Genomic DNA, 20,432 nt, shown 5'->3' on the forward strand with positions numbered 1-20,432 from the left:
TCAGAAAAGCTGAGCTTTATGCAGACCTGTTCAGTCCAGTACAGCTGACTTCCGGACTTTTATCTCCATCCTTCATTCATCAGACTCCTGTTTGTGCTCCTCAGTTGTCGTTTCTGTTCATAAATCCGTTTTTCCCCTTCCACATGTACATGTCAGTTCTATCCAAACACATCCTAGACAGTAGACTGTGGTCAGTGACAGGAGGAGCAGCGCCAGTGAAGCGTCAGATTCAGAGGGACACATATCGAATGTGAGACGGCGATAATGGATCGGATGCTGGACGGCCGTAATGGATGATTGACAGGAGGCTCAGTCAGGTTCGGCCAATTATTTCATTCGGACCGACTAAAATGATTGGTCAGACTTTTATCAGAAATATATGAGAATTAAACATTTTTGAGTTTCAATACCTGGTGGATTTCTTTTACATTTTAGTTTGACACAGACTTATTAGGAGCATTTTAAGATGACAAAAGAAAAGTGTAAAAATGCCACATCATACGGTATAGCCTTAATTGTCGATAAGAGTTTGCTCGATTAAATTATTAATTGTCGGTTAATTGCCCTTTTCCGCCCGTCCACACCTGTCAGAATGCTGCTGGTTTGTCCGCACTGCGACGCCGCGGCTGGGATAGGTGGTCATTGAACCGGATCATGATGTTGATGAGTTCGAATGTCTTTATGGACATGGTGGAGCCAAACACCAACCGACCTGTCTGTTTGTGGACCCTCGAATAAATACACGTACAAATGCGGGGTCGGTATCGGAGCGTTTTCCCTGGAGGTTGATCTAGTGCATGGTCAGTGAGACAGAAGTTGAAAACATCCTCCCGGCTCCTGATTCAGGCCACAGGTATGTCGAGCATTTGCGAAGTTTCGGGAGGTGGGGAAAAGAGAAATGAGCGAAAAGATTCACTTTCACTTCTGCGGGGACACGGACTGCACCGTACCCCCATAGTATTAGAAGTAGGACGGAAAGTGACACACGCAAGCACGTGGTTACCAACCAACACGCACGCATCCCCTGGCCGTACTGGGCGCATGCGAGTACCCCCCCTCGACGAAACGCACACACGTGCACGCCCCCATTACACACCGCCACATGAACAGATGAATTCCACAGGAAACACTGACTCTATCCAGTGGTTCAATAAATCAATCATTAAGGAATATGACACGTTTTTTTCATGAAGTACATGTATATAAACAATATTTAGCTTTTATTCTTATAGACCGTATTGAAAAAGAAATTCAGGTTCTCAGGAAAATCGCCGCTCATCAATTAATCGATCGATAAGGGCAACCAACTAACAATTAATAAATTGATTGATAATTTACATTCCTACTTCTCATCCAACAGACTTGTTTTTCCCCCTGTTTTGTCTCTCTTTCTCATCCCCTCCCCCATCTGTTATTTCTCCTCTTTTTCGCTCTAAACGTTGTACCTGCAGGCAGAAATGGAAAATGACGTAAAATATCAATGAACAATCCATCATAATCGAGTATCCAAGTGAAATGGGCATTTGCTCTCCTTTCAACAACGCGAGTGGATTCTGTCATAAAGCCTTAAATTACCGCTCCATCTTCAGCGTGTCAGAGCTCGTGCTGGGATTCGCTTAAAATAAATACACACTGGACATTTTTTTTTTTGTTTAATCTTTGCAAGGAATGTTCTTTTCATCCAAATTTGAGACAGAATTCATTCAAGTGAGCATTTGTTCTTCTGTCAATGTCGGATACGTCAATCTTTTACGACGCTGTTAAAAATTTAAAGCCATGACTCAATTCCAGGACACATTAATATCTAAAAATGGAGCTGTAATCAGAAGTTTTACTTTTCGACAGAATCAACCCTGCGAGGATGCTACTTTAAGTCATGATTCCAAATATAAAAATTAAAACACAGGCATCTCAGAACACACCTGAAGAACACTTACTGTACATACATACAGTAAAATACACTCCTCGTCCGCATACACGCTCTGAAACGCTGTCTGGGACACTCGAGGACAATGCTAAAAGTACAGATAATATGTCCAGTAGAGCAGATTAACCATGACAAAAGAGAGGGGGAAGGTGACTCGGGAGTAGTTGTCTATGTGGTGGGGGTTCTCCACGTGACAGCAGCTTATGAAGCGGAGCACTTTGCGGAGGGTGGCGAGAACAGTGAGGCACCAGTTGGTGGGCTCCGGGGGCGACGCCTCAGGCTTAGGCTCGCTGCCCGAGGGGCTGGACGGGCTGACAGTGAGTTCTGTGGAGGCGGGAGCCGGGGGAGGAGTCGCCGCCGGCTCCTTGCGTCTCTTGGCTCGGCTGGCGTGAGTGGAGATGGTGGTGACGATGCCGTTCATCTCGTCGTCGAAATCGTGCATGTGGTGGCGGTACTGAGAAAGAGTGAACACAGAAAAACCGAATGAGTCACGAGAGGAATCAGAACCAGAGTAAATGTGAAGTCGACAGCAGGTTTTACTCACCATAAAGAATGACGATAGCATGATGAGGATGAGGATGATGAAGATGAGGACAGTAATGATGACACTACAATGAAAATAGGACCAGTGGCCCTGTATCTCACCGGCATGTTCTATCAAGAATCAATAACTTAAATTTGTGAGGTTGTCAGGTTCTGTCTCTATGTTAGAGTCCTGTGGTCTGGATGCAGGAGATCAATCTGACCAATAGAAGTGGGTGGTACTTCCACTGGAGGAGAACTCAACTAATTCAAGCAAAGTCCATATATGACTTGTATCAGTGCTCAACAGTAACTATATTGATATATGTAACCATTTACATCAAAATATGGACCATTATAAGTAAGGGCAAATTTGGAATATTTCCCAAATTTGTCAAAAGTTCAGTTATCTAAATTTGTCAAAACTGTGAATAAACTTTGTAGACGTTGTCCCAAGGAACCCTCATAAAAATGTTTAAATGAATCCGACCAGTAGTTTCGGAGAAGAAGATTGTTTAAACATAGACATTAATAACCTTGAGTTTGACCCTTCAAGGTCACCCAAGGTCAAAGGTTATGGGCCCAAATGAAAGTCCACATATGACTTCCTATCAGTGCTCAATAGTAACTATATTGACATCTGTAACCATTTCCACGTTATAAACCATCAAAATATAGCCGATTATATGTAACGGCAAATTTTGAATATTACAAAAAATCATCAAAAATCAATATTTGTCAAAACTGTGAATAAACTTTGTAGACATTGTCACAAGAAACCTTCAAAATTTAAAAAAAAAAAAATGAATCCAACCAGTAGTTTCGGAGAAGAACATTGTTGAAACGGAGACAATGGTGACCTTGAATTTGACCCTTCAAGGTCACTCAAGGTCAAAGGTCATGGACCCAAATGACTTCCTATCAGTGCTCTGTAGTAACTATACTGATATCTGTAACCATTTCCATGTTATAAACCATCAAAATATGGACCATTACAAGTAAAGGCAAATTTGTAATATTTCAAAACTTTGTCAAAAATTCAAAAATCTAAATTTATCAAAACAGTGAATAAAAAATGTAGACATTGTCCCAAGGAACCTTCATAAAAATGTTTTAAATTAATCTGATCAGTAGTTTCGGAGAAGAAGATTGTTGAAACACAGACATTGGTGACCTTGAGTTTGACCCTTCAAGGTCACTCAAGGTCAAAGTTCATTAACCCAAATGGAAGTCCACATATGACTTCCTATCAGTGCTCAGCAGTAACTATATTGATATATGTAACTACTTCCATGTTATAAGCCATTAATATATGGCCCATTATAAGTAAAAACATTGTTTTGTATTTCAAAAATTCATCAAAAATCTAAATTTGACCCTTCAAGGTCACTCAAGGTCAAAGGTCATGAACCCAAATGGAAGTCCACATATGACTTCCTATCAGTTATCACTAGTAACTATATTAATATCTGTAACTATTCCCATGTTATAAACCATCAAAATATAGCTGATTATGAGTGATGGAAAATTTTGAATATGTCAAAAGTTTATCAAAAAAAATCACAATGTGTCAAAACTGTGGACAAACCTTGTAGACATTGTCCCAATGAACTTTCATAAAAATTTTGAAATGAATCTGACCAGTAGTTTCAGAAGATTGTTGAGATGTAGACATTTGTGACCTTGAGTTTGACCCTTCAAGGTCACTCAAGGTCAAAGGTCATAGACCCAAATGAACGTCCATATACGACTTCCTATCAGTGCTCAAAAGTAACTATATTTATATCTCAACCATTTCTATGTTATAAACCATCAAAATATGGACCATTCGAAGTAAAGGCAAATTTGTAATATTTCAAAAATTTGTCAAAAATTCAAAATTTGTCAAAACTGTGAACAAACTTTGTAGACATTGTCCCAATGAACCTTCATAAAATTTTTTAAATGAATCTGACCATTAGTTTCAGAGAAGAAGATTGTTGAAATGTAGACATTGGTGACCTTGAGTTTGACCCTTCAAGGTCAAAGGTCATGAATCCAAATTCAAGTCCATATTTGACTTCCTATCAGAGCTCAATAGTAACTATATTGAGATTTGTAATCATTTCCATGTTATAAGTCTATAAAATATGGACCATTATAACTAAAGGCACATTTTTAACTTAATATTTCAATACTACGTCGGAGAAGATGTTTGAAGAAATTGCTAACAAAGACGACAATGACGATGAACACGATGTCGGACACATCACCTTCACAGTAGCTCATGGTTTATGGGCCGGTGAGTTAAAAATGACCACCTACTGCATGTGAAGACACAACAAAAAACACCAAACACACACAATATGAGCACCATTACCGTGTACATGGGGGGGTTCTCACCATTAGCATGTGTGCGTCGCTGTGGCTGAGGGTGCAGAAGTGGGCCACAGCGTACTCGATGAGGGCACCGAAGATAAAACTGAAGCAGATTCCCAGGTAAACGTCGATGGCTTTAATGAAACAGTTGGCATTGGGCAGAGAGGTACGGGCGCCCATCATCAGAGTGGTCATGGTCAACACCGTGGTAACCCCTGGCAAGAAAACAAACACAAGGTGAAAGAGAAGAAAAGAAAAAAAAAAACACACAAGGTGAAAGAAAAGACAAAAAAAAAAACACACAAGGTGAAAAAGAAGAAAAAAAACACACACAAGCTGAGCCATGGCCTTTTGTCTATGAAATATTAAACCTGTTGAAACCAACCACATAAAAATATGTATTATTTAAGGCTGACACAACAGCGATAGCAATTCCACTAGCACTTTACATTAAGATAAACCTAAAAACCATTAACAAGCTCCTTACATTAATATACAGGGTGGGGAAGCAAAATTTACAATATTTTGAGGTAGGGATTGAAAGACAGTGTATGACCAATTAGTTTATTGAAAGTCATGAGAATTAATTTGCCACAAGAAAATTTACATCATAGAAAATGTTTTTATTCTATGTGTCCTCCTTCTTTCTCAATAACTGCCTTCACACGCTTCCTGAAACTTGCACAAGTGTTCCTCAAATATTGGGGTGACAACTTCTCCCATTCTTCTTTAATAGTATCTTCCAGACTTTCTCGTAATAGTTTTGCTCATAGTCATTCTCTTCTTTCCATTATAAACAGTCTTTATGGACACTCCAACTATTTTTGAAATCTCCTTTGGTGTGACGAGTGCATTCAGCAAATCACACACACTCTTTGACGTTTGCTTTCCTGATTACTCATATGGGCAAAAGTTTCTGAAAAGGTATGGATAATAGTGTTAGGTATGATTATGACATCAATATATGTTTGGTTTCAAAACAATTGACGTAGTGCCTGCTGAGAAAAAACAACTAAATGTTCATTGTAAATTTTGCTTCCCCACCCTGTAGTTTTTTAAAATCATCATTTAATCTATTAACCCTTTCATGCATGAATTATGAGAACTTTAAGATCTATTTCCTAAGTGTTTTTATTCCTCTTTAGGCATGAAAAAAGCAATATGATTGATTTTTTTCTTTTTATTAACCTATTTTTCATGGGGTTACGAAAATGTCCAGTCAGCTGGACCCCATGCATTTACTGACATACTGTGTGAAAACTATGAAATACATTTTTTTTTTAAATGCTGTTAATCTGTTCTCACATTTTAACATTCTAGAACCTCCTTAGACCCAGCAATGCATTTTTGTCCTCTGTAGGGGACAAGAGTTTTACAGCTTTATTAAAAAAAAAAAAAAAAATGCTGTCCATTGCAAAGGGCATTCCATAATTTAAAAATAATCTATCTGAAAAAAACTGTTGCATCATGCTCTTTCCAATCAAGACAATTATTAAATGTAAAAAAGCCAAAGCTTTTCCTTTCCTGGGTCTCTAGTTATTACTCAGATACGCAAAAAAAAAAAAAAAAAAAAAAAAAAAAAGTTGTTTAAAAAAAAACCTGTTAATTACAGGCTAATAACCATTAACAATTGATTTACATTCAAATATGCAACTGCAGATCAGGTTGATCAAGAACAGTAATGGTATGAATTGCATTGTATGGGATGATGCATAAGCATCCACTGTGTTGGTTGATCTGCAACTAAAATAACCAAATCCATGAATATACAAGAGAACAACTTTGAATCCACTGGAGTGACCACTATGCATGAAAGGGTTAAAAATGTAGTAAGTAATCTAATTATTTCATTTATGCTAATTAACCCTAATCATGGCATGCAAAAGCGTCGACTGATCTAAAATACACAATAATGTTAGAACCACTAATCTTATCAATAAAGTTAAGTAATTGAGTGAAAATTCAATTTCACCAGTAAAACCCGTGTATTTTGACATGACAGTAGTTGAAGATGTTTATTTTTACATTTAGTTACTGACACATTTTCAGTTTTCTATGTTTTGATAGAATAACCTAATTTAGTGAGCGTTACTTAAAATCTACATGATCAGTAAATTAAATTAATACAGGAAAAGGCCTGATTTTCACAGAAAAATGCAAAATGCAGAGGATAATATGATTACACATTGTGATAAATCACTTAGGAAAGGTTCATTTGGAAGTCGGCATAAAAATAATTCTTTAACCCTTTAACCCCTGACGTGTCTGTGGTGAGCGTTCTGTATGTAGGATTTATTTTAAATATTCATACAAATTCAACTCAATAGGAAAAATGTCATAATGTGCTGATGGAATAGACCTTGTTCTTTCCATAGACATCTGAGCATGCTCAGTTCAACCCCCGCCGTCTGTGGAATAGAAGGTAAAACACAGAGCAGTGACCGAGACCGACTCATGATAAAAATAGATCGTTTGGGTTTTTTACCTCCGCCACGGAGGTTATGTTTTTGCCGGTGTTGGTTTGTCTGTCTGTTTGTCTGTCAGTGTGCAAGATAACTCAAAAAGTTATGGATGGATTTGGAGGAAAATTTCAGGAAATGTTGATACTGGCACAAGGAACAAATGATTAAATTTTGGTGGTGATGGGGGGGGGGGGCACTGATCTGCCTTGGCGGAGGTCTGCGCTCTCCAAGTGCTTTTCTAGTTTTAAATACATCTTATTTACAGCATTGTGGTGATTTTCCTGTATTTTTTTGATATTGTATAAATTTTTTTTACTGTGTTTTTACCAAGTTTTGACCATGTAACTGCTTTTTGGAGTTCAACCAGGAGCTGTAACGAACATCTACATGATCAGTCAATTAAATATGAAATGCAAAATACATATAAAATTAGAAGAAATGCTGATAAATCACTTTAGAAAGATAACAAATTCATTTTGGCATTGCCACAAAACTAGCACTGGATTATCATGGATTAAACACATCACACACATCTGAAATTAGAAAAGCACTTGGAGAGCGCAGACCTCTGCCAAGGCAGATCAGTGCCCCCCGATCACCACCAAAATTTCATCATTTGTTCCTTGTGCCAGTATCAACATTTCCTGAAATTTTCATCCAAATCCGTCCATAATTTTTTTAATTATCTTGCACACGGACAGACAAACAGACAAACCAACACTGGCAAAAACAGAACCTCCTTGGCCGAGGTAATGAACTTAATGTTTAACTCAACATCTAAATCAAACTAATTGATCTAATCAATGCATGTGGAAGTGGACTTTAAACTGTAACACATCTAGGTGAAAGTGCTTTGTATCTTTTATACTATATTTTTTCCAACTTTGATGCCAAACATTAGACATCCACCACTCTCTGCACCATCTTCTGCCAGTACTCACTGCCTTATTATGCCTCATGGCGACATTCTACATCTACTAATTAGTTTAAGCATCTATGAATTAGTCATGAGAAAAGGCTGTACTCTATGGGGAATAAGTTCTGTTGTCGGAAGTTTTCATTTAGTGCCAATTCAACACATGGAGCTTCTCTGAACATCAAATTAGTTCATATTTAAGTTATTAAAGGTTCTCTATGTAAGATTTGAGAGGTTTCTATTTAGACGTTCATTTTTAAGCTGCAAACATTGTCTGGTGTTGCAGAGGAGGAGGAACAGAAATGAAACATTGAAGAACTTGAGAATGAAGGCAATGATTTTAGTGAGAAAAAAAATCAAACCTAGAACTTTTATGTAATGTGTTCGGTTATCTTTTATTTTTTTTTATTGATTTATTTCAAATATGGAAATCGCTACTAAATGACTTCTTTGCACAACATAATATAGAGATGAAACTTCTAGGAAGCAAAAAATAATAATACACACAAAAAAAGAAAAAGATCTTATCTTATCTTGAACTTAGTCAACCCAAACTGTCACTATCTGATCTGCAAAAGTTGATTTAACCCATTCAGATGAAGAAAACATACTTTGTTTCTGCTTATTGACCCATGATTTCCAGGTGGTTTTCATTCTAAGTAGTGCGATTTTTTTTCAAGCGGAGCTAAAAATAATAATATATCTTTTTTTTAAAAAATTTATTCTATCTGCATTTCCTCTGAAAACACAACATTTAATGATTCTGACACTTCTACATCCATCTCACAGGTGTTACCTTTCTTTTGAACCCACATTTATTGAGAAAAACATTGTCGTTTATGACATATATTCTATTAATTTTCTAAATATCGGCTGATACGGGTAAAAAAAAAAAAGTTTTATGGCTGAACAGGTTAAATTATCATGTCTAATCTGCTGTTCAGAAATGCTACATGTGTAGAATAGTGTTGAAATGACATTCCATGAAAATTTCCTAACACAGAATTGAGTCCCCATAGAGTACAGTCTTTCTCATAACTAATTCATAGGTTCTTAAACCAATTAGTAGTTGGTGAATGTCGCCATAAGGCATAACAAGCGTATGAGTACTGGCAGAATATGGTGCAGATAGTGGCTGACGTCTAATTCTATGCCTCAAAATATGGAAAAAATATAGTTTAAATGACAAAAAAAGCACTTTCAGAGACTTTATAATCACATGGATTCAGATCACACATGCACATGTTTTGGAATTGCGTAAATATTCAACCATTCTGGGGGAAGGTTCCATCAGCTCCCAAATTCTTGTCTTGTTCTTTACAAGAATTGGTGCATAAAGGAGACAGATATTTTGTCAAGATCCTCCTGGTGGCTGGGAAGAAGGCCATAATAAAAGAACTGGCTAAAGACTAGGGATGTAACGATTACCGGTATAGCGATAAACCGCTGTAAAATTTCCGATGGTTAGTATTACCGTTTAAATTCTAATTATCACGATAACCATGTTTGATTCCTTTGAAAATCATGGTGATACTGCTCATTTCCTGGAGAAGCAGATCCCAATAACATGTTTTAAAATCCTCACTCTTTCAGCACATTTACATTTGTTCATTAAAGGTGGGGTCTGAGATGTTTTCCTGGAGCATTTTTTACTATATTGCTTAAAATCCCCTTCACACCCCGATTACAACTAATTAAATGCTCTAACACAAAAATTAAAAAAAAAAAAATTAGTCACCTGTGGAATGGACAGGACTGAAAAAACACCATCCAATCATTTTGAGCGCCCACTCAAAATGACTGAACTGATGTGCAAAATGACTGATATGTCTATCAAATGCCCCGTTTCCACTACGTGGTATCGGCTCGACTCGACTCGACTCAGCTCGGCCTTTTTGCATTTCCATTACGAAAAAGGACCTGGAATCTGGTACCCAGTACTACTTTTTTGGTATCACCTCCGCCGAGGTTCCAGGACCAGGGACCAGATACTAAACTGTGACGTGTAAGCACTGCAGACCACTAATTGGTCAGACAGTTTTCTCTGTGACCCGCCGTTTTACAAAAAACAGATGCGGAAGTGGACAGTAAATATAGCGGTACATTAATTCACATAATAACAGCCCAAAACTACACCATGGTCGGTCGAGGAGATTCAGTCTTTGGTGGCCGACGTAAAAATTCCGACGAGACAACACGCAATGAGCGAGTTTATCAGCAACTCTGAACAGACAACATTGAAGTATCGCTATGACGACCAGGTACTCTAAAGTCAGTAGTATCTTGTAATGGAAACGGGCTCCAGGAATACCGAGCCAAGCCGAGCCGAGTTGAGCTGGTTCCATGTAGTGGAAACGCGGCAAAACTCAACTGCCATTCACCCCTCCCCCCTCTGCGCGTACCCCTCTTCGAGCATGAATTGCGTGTTCTCAGAGGCTTGAAACCCTTATACAGGAAGCGAAGCCAGAGCCAGAGCTTGGATATTTTAGTTATATTAGGATGGAAAGTTCACCGGCAAACTGTTTAGTCACTAACATAAATCAGTAGGAAATATAACGTTAGTCATATAGGTATGAACTGGGGCTGTTCTGGAAGAGCAGGGGTTGGAGGAGACTGAAGGAGGTATGGATGGATCTGCGAGCTGGAGCCTCAGCCGGGGTTGGAGCTGGGGCTGAGGCCGTAGCCGGCATCGGAGACCGAACCGGGGACAGAGCCTCAGCCGGGGTCGGAGCCGTAGCCGGCGTCAGAGCTCGAGTTGGGGCCGTACGGGGACGGAGCCGGGGAGGAAGCAGAGCCTCTGCTGGTGAATTGTTGCTGTGCAGCGCTCGTGAACCCTCGGGAACAAGCATTGCGCGTGCCAGTACTCTGGGGACGTGGCTTTGGAGGGAAGTCTGAAGAAAGGGGTTTGGACTTTTGAACTGAGTCTTTTCAAAATGTAGCTTGCTCGAACCATTTTTCTAAGATCTCAGACCCCACCTTTAAACAGTTCAGGAAAATATGATTGTGTTTCACTTTCTGTTTGTGTGTGTATAAATAATAGTGTATATGTGTGACATTGTGAATGATTTGATCTGGTTAATGGTCAAACAAACTCCACTATGACCTGTGCAACTACTTTTTTCCCCCTCAAAAAAACACTCAGGAATCGATAGGAGAATTGATAAGGAACTGGATTGGTAAGCAGAAGGGACAATGGCATGGATATTGATACAATCCTATTAATTCCCACCACTAGTGCAGAAATCTCTTAGGGTCATAGGGTGCCATCTTTAATGCTCATTTGTATGTTTGATATTTACATGTTAAAATTTCAGTGTGTCTGCAACAGACAGTACATTGTGCATGTTGTTTCATTTGTTCCTTTTTTTCAAAATATAACTTGGTTACATTATTTCAGTGTGTGTATATAAGTACTTTTTGAACATTTTGAGCATATTTCAACAATACTCTGATAATAATGATAACCGTCATAATTTTGGTCACAATAAAGTGATATGAAATGTTCATATTGTTACATCCCTACTTAAGACTGATGCAAACAATGGCTTTCAATCATAGATGAAATACTTGTCATGGAACATCTGACATATAAACTGAAGTTGAAAGAAAATCTCTATGAAAAACTGGGGAAAATGGCTGACATTCAGGAACAAATGTATCTATTTAAGGGACCTAAACATATTCTGACACCAACACAGGCTGTTCTTTTCATTAGTTTATTTTTCTGTTCTTTTGTTTCTTTTCCTCCTCCTCAACCTGAAGAGATTGTATTGTATTGATAAAAATGAGAAATAAATAAAAATGTCCAAAAAAAAAAAAAAAAGAAAAAAAAAAACACACTTTCACCTAGTTTTCTTACAGTTTAATATTCAGCTCCACATTTGTTGAATAATAATTTTAACTGAGATGTTAAGTTCAGGTTTGTAGAAGCCAATAATGTAAGAACAGCCAATAACGTAATTAATTTGCTATTTTTAAAATGTAATAAGCCAGTAACGTAATATCTGGCCAATAACGTCATAAAAGTCCTGAACCGATAACGTGATAACTTTTGACCAATAACATTATAACTTATTGGCTGGTTATTACGTTATTGGCCTGGTAAAAAAAATTCTTTGCAAATGTAATAACCGAGCCAATAACATAATAACTAGTGCTGGGCAGCGATTACAATTTTTAATTGTGATTAATCACGTGGATTTCTGTGATTAATCGCATAGTTATATTGGGGGGAGGGGGGGGTTGCCGGCATCAACAGCATGTATTGCCTTTCAGTGATATTTCAGACTTGAAGTACTCCGGTGATAAAAAATAATTCCACATTGCAGTGCTTCCAAACAACTTTGTCCTTCTCAACCCCACCATCTGAAGACATTTAAAATGAAAATGTCCATGGAAAAGACCGCAACTTTTCTCCATGTTTATGTCCACACCAGTTTATTTATGGTTGTGAGTGATTGACAGGAGTCTTAAGCCCACTAATAAGTACTAATACTAATAAGCCCAATAATATGTGATGTTCAGTTGTTCAAAGCAAGCAAAGGGGGCCCTCTAGTGGTCGGAATAAGTGTCACTAACGTATGTTTTGTCCTTGCGGTGTTACTGTTGCCAGTTCAGACATGAGAAGGAACTAACAGACACGTTTCTTTCACTCTGTTTGTATGGCCCCAAAAAACATTTGCCTGTGAGTATTTTATGTTCAGTTGTTGTCAGAATGAATAGTATAAAATATCTCTGATGTGAACCTTTGTTGCTGGATAAAAAGACGTTGTAAATCTTAAATTAATCTGTAAATGCTAATTGTTAGCGTGTCTATAGATTTTCCCATTCAAGCAAGCATTGAGCTAGCGGTCTTTTTCCTATCCATTTAAATGTATAAAGAATTAGCAATCCATCTCCGACTGCTAGCATAAACGAATTAGCTTAAACATGTTAATAACACATTGTAATAAACACATCCAAAATAACGTCATAAACATGTTTCTAATGTTCGTTTGCATGTGAAATTATTTAGCAAACAACAGAATGATTGATACATACAGGTGTTGAACTGCAGGAGTTAAAGTCTGATTCAGCATTACTCGGAAAGTTCGCTCTTTTCCCCTCTCAGCCGGCACATACACACAGCTCCGGCGCTTGGTGTGTGTGGAGCGCCAAAATAAAAGCATGAGTTTCAAAATAAGAGTCCATATGTATAAATGAAGTTAGACTTGCTTGAAAGGCAGAACGGCATTAACGGGAGATTAAAAAAATTGTCGGCGTTATTTAATGACTGCGTGAACACGGTAATAACACGTTAACTTGCCCAGCCCTAGTAATAAGTTATAATGTTATAATGTTATTATTATGCTATTATTTTACTTGAGATCATATTGTTCTGTATGTGGAACCTGAACTAAAATTAGTTTGACAGCACTTTGCCAATTCATCCCATGGGCCGGATTGGAACCTCTGGCAGGCCATTTTTTTGCCCATGAGCCCCATGTTTGACACCTGTGCCTTATAACATACACAGAGCAAAAAATATTAAGACTAATTCATCTAGTTTCTTTCCTTACTATCATTAATTATTAATAAAGAGGGAAAATAGTTCATGGCCTGGTAGCTGTAGAATATGGTGATGCAATATTTGCTTTAATGACTAATAACGAGCCAATATGCTATGCTACGTATGCTAATAAGGAACTAGTTAAATGTTAATACATGAACCTTGATCTAAAGTACGACTAGAGTTTCTTTTCCACCTGCTGTGACTTGTTACAGACTGAGCTGAGGGCGAAATGTGTCCAAAGTAAAGACAGAACACATGGAATAAACAAGTGAAGGCTACCCAGGCTCCACCGGTAGTCCTGGTTTTCAGTTTTTATTCATGATGTTCCTGTAAACCCCTGCCTCTAAGCTCCACACTTCACACAGAAAACAACAGCGCAATACTTTCTTGAAGTTTTCGTCCCTTACCTATACAAATACGAGCTGGAACGGAGGACAAGGAAATCCAGAAGGAGACCCAGGACAGGACCACCAGGAGGCTGGAGGGGACGTAGGTCTCCAGGATGAAGTAGAGGATGCTCCTCTTCAGCTCGAAGTGGAAGACCAGCTTCGGGTAGCGACCTTCGAGACCAGGGATGATCATGTTTGAATGTACTCCGTCATGTTTGTGGACATTTGATGTTGAGCGGACATGGTTTTGACGTTACCTGTCTCATAAATGGCCTCTGACACCGACGTGTAGTGGTCTTCCACCGTATACTGAGCCAGCTGGAGGCTGTCTAAGCCGCTGACAGATTCATTCCCTCTGGTCCAGTAGAACATGACGTCGTTTATGTTATAACCCCCTGTAGAAGTAAATGGAGATCAACATCGGAATAAATAAGTATACAAGAGGACCTGTCCAGGTTTTATATCAATAACGGATGAAAAAACAGTAATAATTAGACCATTTATGAGTTTTCAGGGTTCTCTTTTCTTTCCCTTTTCTGTCGTGGACTATTAACCCTATAAAACCATTTGTATCGTATTTACTACGTCTCATTCTCGGACCTCTGTCTTATCAACAAGATCCAGTTTTGATGTGTCAGGTGTTTAAGGGTTAATTGCTTCTAGATTCTAGTTCAACACCAGATATTTTCATTTAAGTTACTTCTTACTCTTACTGCAACTACTACTCCTGTTATTAATACTACTTCTACTACTACTACTACTATTAGCACTGTAACTACTACTACTGCTACTTTTACTATTACTACCATCACTACTGCCACTACTGCTACTACCACTTCTACAACTACTATTATTTTTGCTGCTACTACTACTACTACTACTACTACGAGTAGTACTACTACAACTGCTACTACTGCTTCTACCACTAATACTACTTCTGCTACATCAGCTACATCAGCTGCTACTACTACTACTACCCCTACCACTGCTACTACTAATACAACTACAACTATCCCTACCACTGCTAATGCCAATAATACTACTAGTACTACTACTAATACTACTACCCCTACTACTACCAATACTACTACCACTGCTAATACTACTACTACCACCCCTACCACTGCTTCTACTACTACTACTACCCTTACCACGGCTACTACTACCCTTACCACTGCTACTACTACTACTACTACTCCTACTACTACCACCCCTACCACTGCTACTACTAATACTACTACCTCTACCACTGTTACTACCAATATTACTACTACTACTACTACTACAACTACTACTACCCTTACCACTGCTACTAATAATATTACTCCTACTACTACCACCCCTACCACTGCTACTACCAATACTACTACTACTACTACTACTACTACTACTACCACCAACCCTACCACTGCTACTACTAATACTACTGCTACTACTACTACTACTACCCTTACCACTATTACTAATACTACTCCTACTACTACCACCCCTACCACTGCTACTACTAATACTACTACTACTACCTCTAGCACTGTTACTACTACTACTACTACTACTACTACTACTACTACTACTACCACCCCTACCACTGTTACTACCAATACTACTACTACTACTACCACCACCCCTACCACTGCTACTACTAATACTAGTATTACCACCCCTACCACTGCTACTACCAATACTACTACTACTACTACTACCACTGCTACTACTACTACTACTACTACTACCCCTACCACTACTACTGCTAATAGTACTCCTACTACCCCTACTACTGCTATTACTACTACTACTGTTACTGCTACTCCTACTACTCCTGCTACCACATCAGTTCCTCCTCCTCCACGTCCCATCACCTCCTTCCATCTGTCACCTTCATCTTCCACCTTCAGGTCTTCCTCCTCCACATCCATAAATCTCCTCTTTGTTCTCCGTCTTTCCCTGCTAGAGAACATCATCATCCTTCTCCCCGTGTATTCACCATCCCTCCTCTGCACATTCCTAAACCATCTCAATCTGGACTCTCTCACTTCGTCCCTAAAACGTCCAACCTGAGCTGTCCCTCTGATGTGTTCATTTCTAATCCTGTTCAAGGAAAATCTCCATACCTTCAGCTCTGCCGCCTCTAAACCATATAAAATCAACTCAATAAATTAAATAAATGTCAAACCTAAAAAAAACAAAAAAAAAAAAACAAGATTATTACACTGCTTACACCTTTTTTTGGTAGCTTGGCTCATAAGATGTACTCTGCTGGAATAATTCTCCCCTTTGGCAACAATTTCAGCTGCTACATGCAAGAGCAACAATCACTGAGGTGCATCTAAGGACCAAAAATTGCAAAATACCATCCTTATTTCTAGCTGCGACAAATATCTACTCTTCGCCATCTGGTTTACCATCAGAGTCGTAAGAGGAGATGAGGAGTTTTGCGCAGCACAAATCCAAACAAACACTAATGTTGCCCCACATCTATCTGGGCAATGTGTATAATGCCAACAAGTCTGCCATAACAATTTTATAAGGTCATAACTGCCACTGCTTTACAAAACTGATAGCCCATTATATTTTCTTCTCTTCAAACACTTTGTGATTTAGTGCCTTGCTCAACGACAATTTATACAACACAGTAGATATTTACTTTGTCCAGGAACATGGCCAGAACATTACCACTGTAACTATAAAGCTGTTATAATTCATTTTGACTCTAATGATTATGACAATCACAACAACGGTGAACATATATTTAACCTTGTAAAGCCCAAACCTTTAAATCATCGACAGAAAATTCCAGTTCTTTGAAACTGGAGCCTTTTTGAGCCACATTATGTAATAAATTCCCATTATGTAATAAAAGTTCAAAATGTAATAAGAATGCCACGTCATCTTGTAATAAAGTCGCATTATGTAATAAACTGACGCATTTTGTGATAAACTACCCCAGTGCATTATGTAGTAAATTTTTTTTCGCATTATATAGTAAATTATTACAATTTGAGAAGTTTATGACAAAATGCACTTGACACATTTTTACAGTCTACTCTCGTTATACCGCCAACTTCCGTTCACGGCCAAATTGGCGGTATAGCGAAAATGCCGTTACAACGGGTTGCGTCCATAATGTGCATGTCTTTACTATATGATGTCTATGCTGCCTCCGTTAACCCGTTCTAATTGCGTTTCTAAATAAATCTTGATTCTGTTATGTTGTAAGGGATCGTTTAAAGTGGGGAAACATTTTAAGCATTATTATACCATGTCGGGAAATGACACCCCATCATCTCGAGGCTTTGGCTTAATCCCACGTCCTCTTCCCGACATCCTGACCTACTGAGTGTTCTGCGATAAATGAACGGTGGCCGTTCCGTAGACCTGCTCGTAGCTTGTCGCGATCAGCGTCTGGCGCGTTTGTTTCAGTGCATTGTTAAAATTTATGTGTACTCGATGGCAATCACGCTGGCGGTATAACGGTCGGGAAATCAATGGTATAAGTGTTGTTTGTGCATGGAACTGGGCTGGCGGATGGCGATAGGCGGAAATGGCGGTATAACGGCGGGCGGTTTAACGAGAGTAGACTGTATTTTCAGGAAAATGTAATGTGCTAAATTAATCTTTAAACTGTGTGGTTAAAGTTCTGATTCCATTACCTGTAGCTCCTGTGACTAATTTCTTCTAAATTGCTCTGAAATTACATTAATTTGGATTGTTATTACAAAATGAACCATGTTATTACATTTTTTAAATAAAAATGTGTCAAGTGCATTTTGTAATAAATTTCTCAAATTGTAATAGCTTACTACATAATGTGAAAAAATTTACTACATAATGCGTTGATGTAGTTTATTACAAAATGCGTCAGTTTATTACATAATGCGGCTTTATTACAAGATGACGTGACATTCTTATTATATTTTGCACTTTTATTACATAATGGGAATTTGCACTTGACATTTTAATTTTCATCTTTAAACTGTGTGGTTAAAGTTCTGATTACATTACCTGTAGTTCCTGTGACTAATTTCTTCTAAATTGCTCTGAAATTATATTAATTTGGATTGTTATTACATAATGAACCATGTTATTACGTTTTTTTAAAAATAAAAATGTGTCAAAATGCGTTGACGTAGTTTATTACAAAATGCGTCAGTTTATTACATAATGCGGCTTTATTACAAGATGACGTGACATTCTTATTACATTTTGAACTTTTATTACATAATGGGAATTTATTACATAATGCCGCTCAACAAGGGGATATAAAAAATTTGATCTGAAATGTGGCTAAAGCTGCCAGAAAGAGCACAATCTTTGCCTCTGATCAAATATGATACGTTTGGTGTTATACGGTTAAAAAGTAAGTATTTCAACTTTTCCCCATTGGAACAATAGTATGAACAGCTGGGAATGCTAATAGACTGCTGGTCCTCTCACAGTTGGGATTGCAACCCATAGTGGGTGGTAAAGTATCTCTAATGCCACATATCAGCATAAAACAGACATTCAACCAGAACCGTATGGGGATTTACTAAGAACAAACAGTTCAAAAGGTTATATTACCCCCATAAAACAAACGGGTAATGGATTATACACAGAACGCATCGCTGAAATGCTCCAATGCAAACATATCGTCGCTACAACCTGACTGTAAATATTTCATGCGCTGATGTTTCGTGTGTGTAGTTATTTAGAGTCAGAAAGAAAAGAAAAAAAAAAAAAACAGACTGCTTCTCCCATTATTCGCTTTAACTCAGTTTGACACAGAGTGATCCAACAGGAATTGCTAATGGAAATGCATTTGTGGTGTTCATTCAGTTCTTCAAAGGGGGTCACAAAAAGAAAAAAAAAAAAAAAAAAAAAAAAAAAAAAGAAAATTCTTGCCTCATACCATAACAGACTAATCATGCATATTGCACCGGGCCCTTGAGAGCCTTGATAACCCAAATAAAACTTGGAATAAGAAGGCATGCAAAATTAATATTGTAAAAGACGCTACAGCTCAATGTGCCGGTGCTTTTCACAGTATAAAACCACTAGAATATGATCCATAAAATAAAACTTGGGTGTTGTTTTCATATTTAGTCAAAGCCACTGTAGCTAAAAACAGAAAGGTGTGATTAACAAGGATAAGCCTCTGGGTGTATTTTCCTAATTTATCTGCAGAGGGAGCAAGAGAATAAGAAAAGTATGACATATGTGTCGTCAGATGAAGCTCAGAAATACACTTCTTTAATCTGTTGTTTGTCATGGAAGCTTCGAGCACTCTGGACACAATTTGGAAGCAAGAAGGCAAAAAGTATATACAGCTTGAATTCAAAAGACAATCAGATATATTTTCACGCAAAAAAAAAAAGTCAATGGGAGAGGAACCTGCGAGAGGAAATACCAAATGAGATATGGTCAGAGGGATGGAAATCTCAAAACTGTACTGCAAACTCACTATCATGGAGGGATTTTTGTTGGAAATGTCTGGCCCGTTTCGGTAACACTTTATAATAAGTACACACTTTGAAGCATTAGTTAAGCATTAATAAATACTGTATTCATCATTTATAAAGCATATTTCTGACATAAATACTCATTAATATATTGTTTTATAAGCACAGATATAATGGTTTTACTCATTAATAATAAGAACATTAGTTATGGATTAACAAATACTGAATATTTCTGACATAAATACTCATTAATATGTGGTTTATAAACACAGATATAATGTTTTACTCATTAATAAGAATATTAGTTGTAGATTAACAAATACTGTGTTCATCATTTATAAAGGATATTTCTGATATAAATACTCATTAATATGTGGTTTATAAGCGCAGTTATAAATGTTTTACTCATTAATAAGAACATTAGTTATGGATTAACAAATACTGAATTCATCATTTATAAAACATATTTCTGACATAAATACTCATTAATATGTGGTTTATAAACACAGATATAATGTTTTACTCATTAATAAGAATATTAGTTATAGATTAACAAATACTGTGTTCATCATTTATAAAGCATATTTCTGATATAAATACTCATTAATATATGGTTTATAAACAGTTATAAATATTTTACTCATCATTAATAAGAACATTAGTTATGGATTAACAAATACTGAAGTCATCATTTATAAAGCATATTTCTGACACAAATACTCATTAATATATGGTTTATAAACAGTTATAAATGTTTTACTCATCATTAATAAGAACATTAGTTATAGATTAACAAATACTGAATTCATCATTTATAAAGCATATTTTTGACATGAATACTCATTAATATATGGTTTATAAACAGATAT

The 20,432-nt window shown here is 37.4% G+C and overlaps 1 protein-coding gene across 1 annotated transcript in view; it reads right to left on the bottom strand.

Moving 5' to 3' along the window:
* Positions 1 to 1,343: 1,343 nt before the first annotated feature.
* Positions 1,344 to 20,432, bottom strand: part of LOC115434432 (gamma-aminobutyric acid receptor subunit pi) — a 177,971-nt gene continuing 158,882 nt past the window's right edge. The window contains exons 7-10 of the mRNA XM_030156373.1: positions 14,383 to 14,520; positions 14,144 to 14,296; positions 4,832 to 5,022; positions 1,344 to 2,381 (exon numbers count right to left, since the gene is read on the bottom strand). Coding sequence (XP_030012233.1) covers positions 2,016 to 2,381; positions 4,832 to 5,022; positions 14,144 to 14,296; positions 14,383 to 14,520 — 848 coding nt within the window. The 3' untranslated portion in view covers positions 1,344 to 2,015. The remainder of the gene's footprint in view (positions 2,382 to 4,831; positions 5,023 to 14,143; positions 14,297 to 14,382; positions 14,521 to 20,432) is intronic.

This window comes from Sphaeramia orbicularis, chromosome 15 (genome assembly GCF_902148855.1).
Source record: "Sphaeramia orbicularis chromosome 15, fSphaOr1.1, whole genome shotgun sequence".
Lineage (NCBI taxonomy): Eukaryota > Metazoa > Chordata > Actinopteri > Kurtiformes > Apogonidae > Sphaeramia > Sphaeramia orbicularis.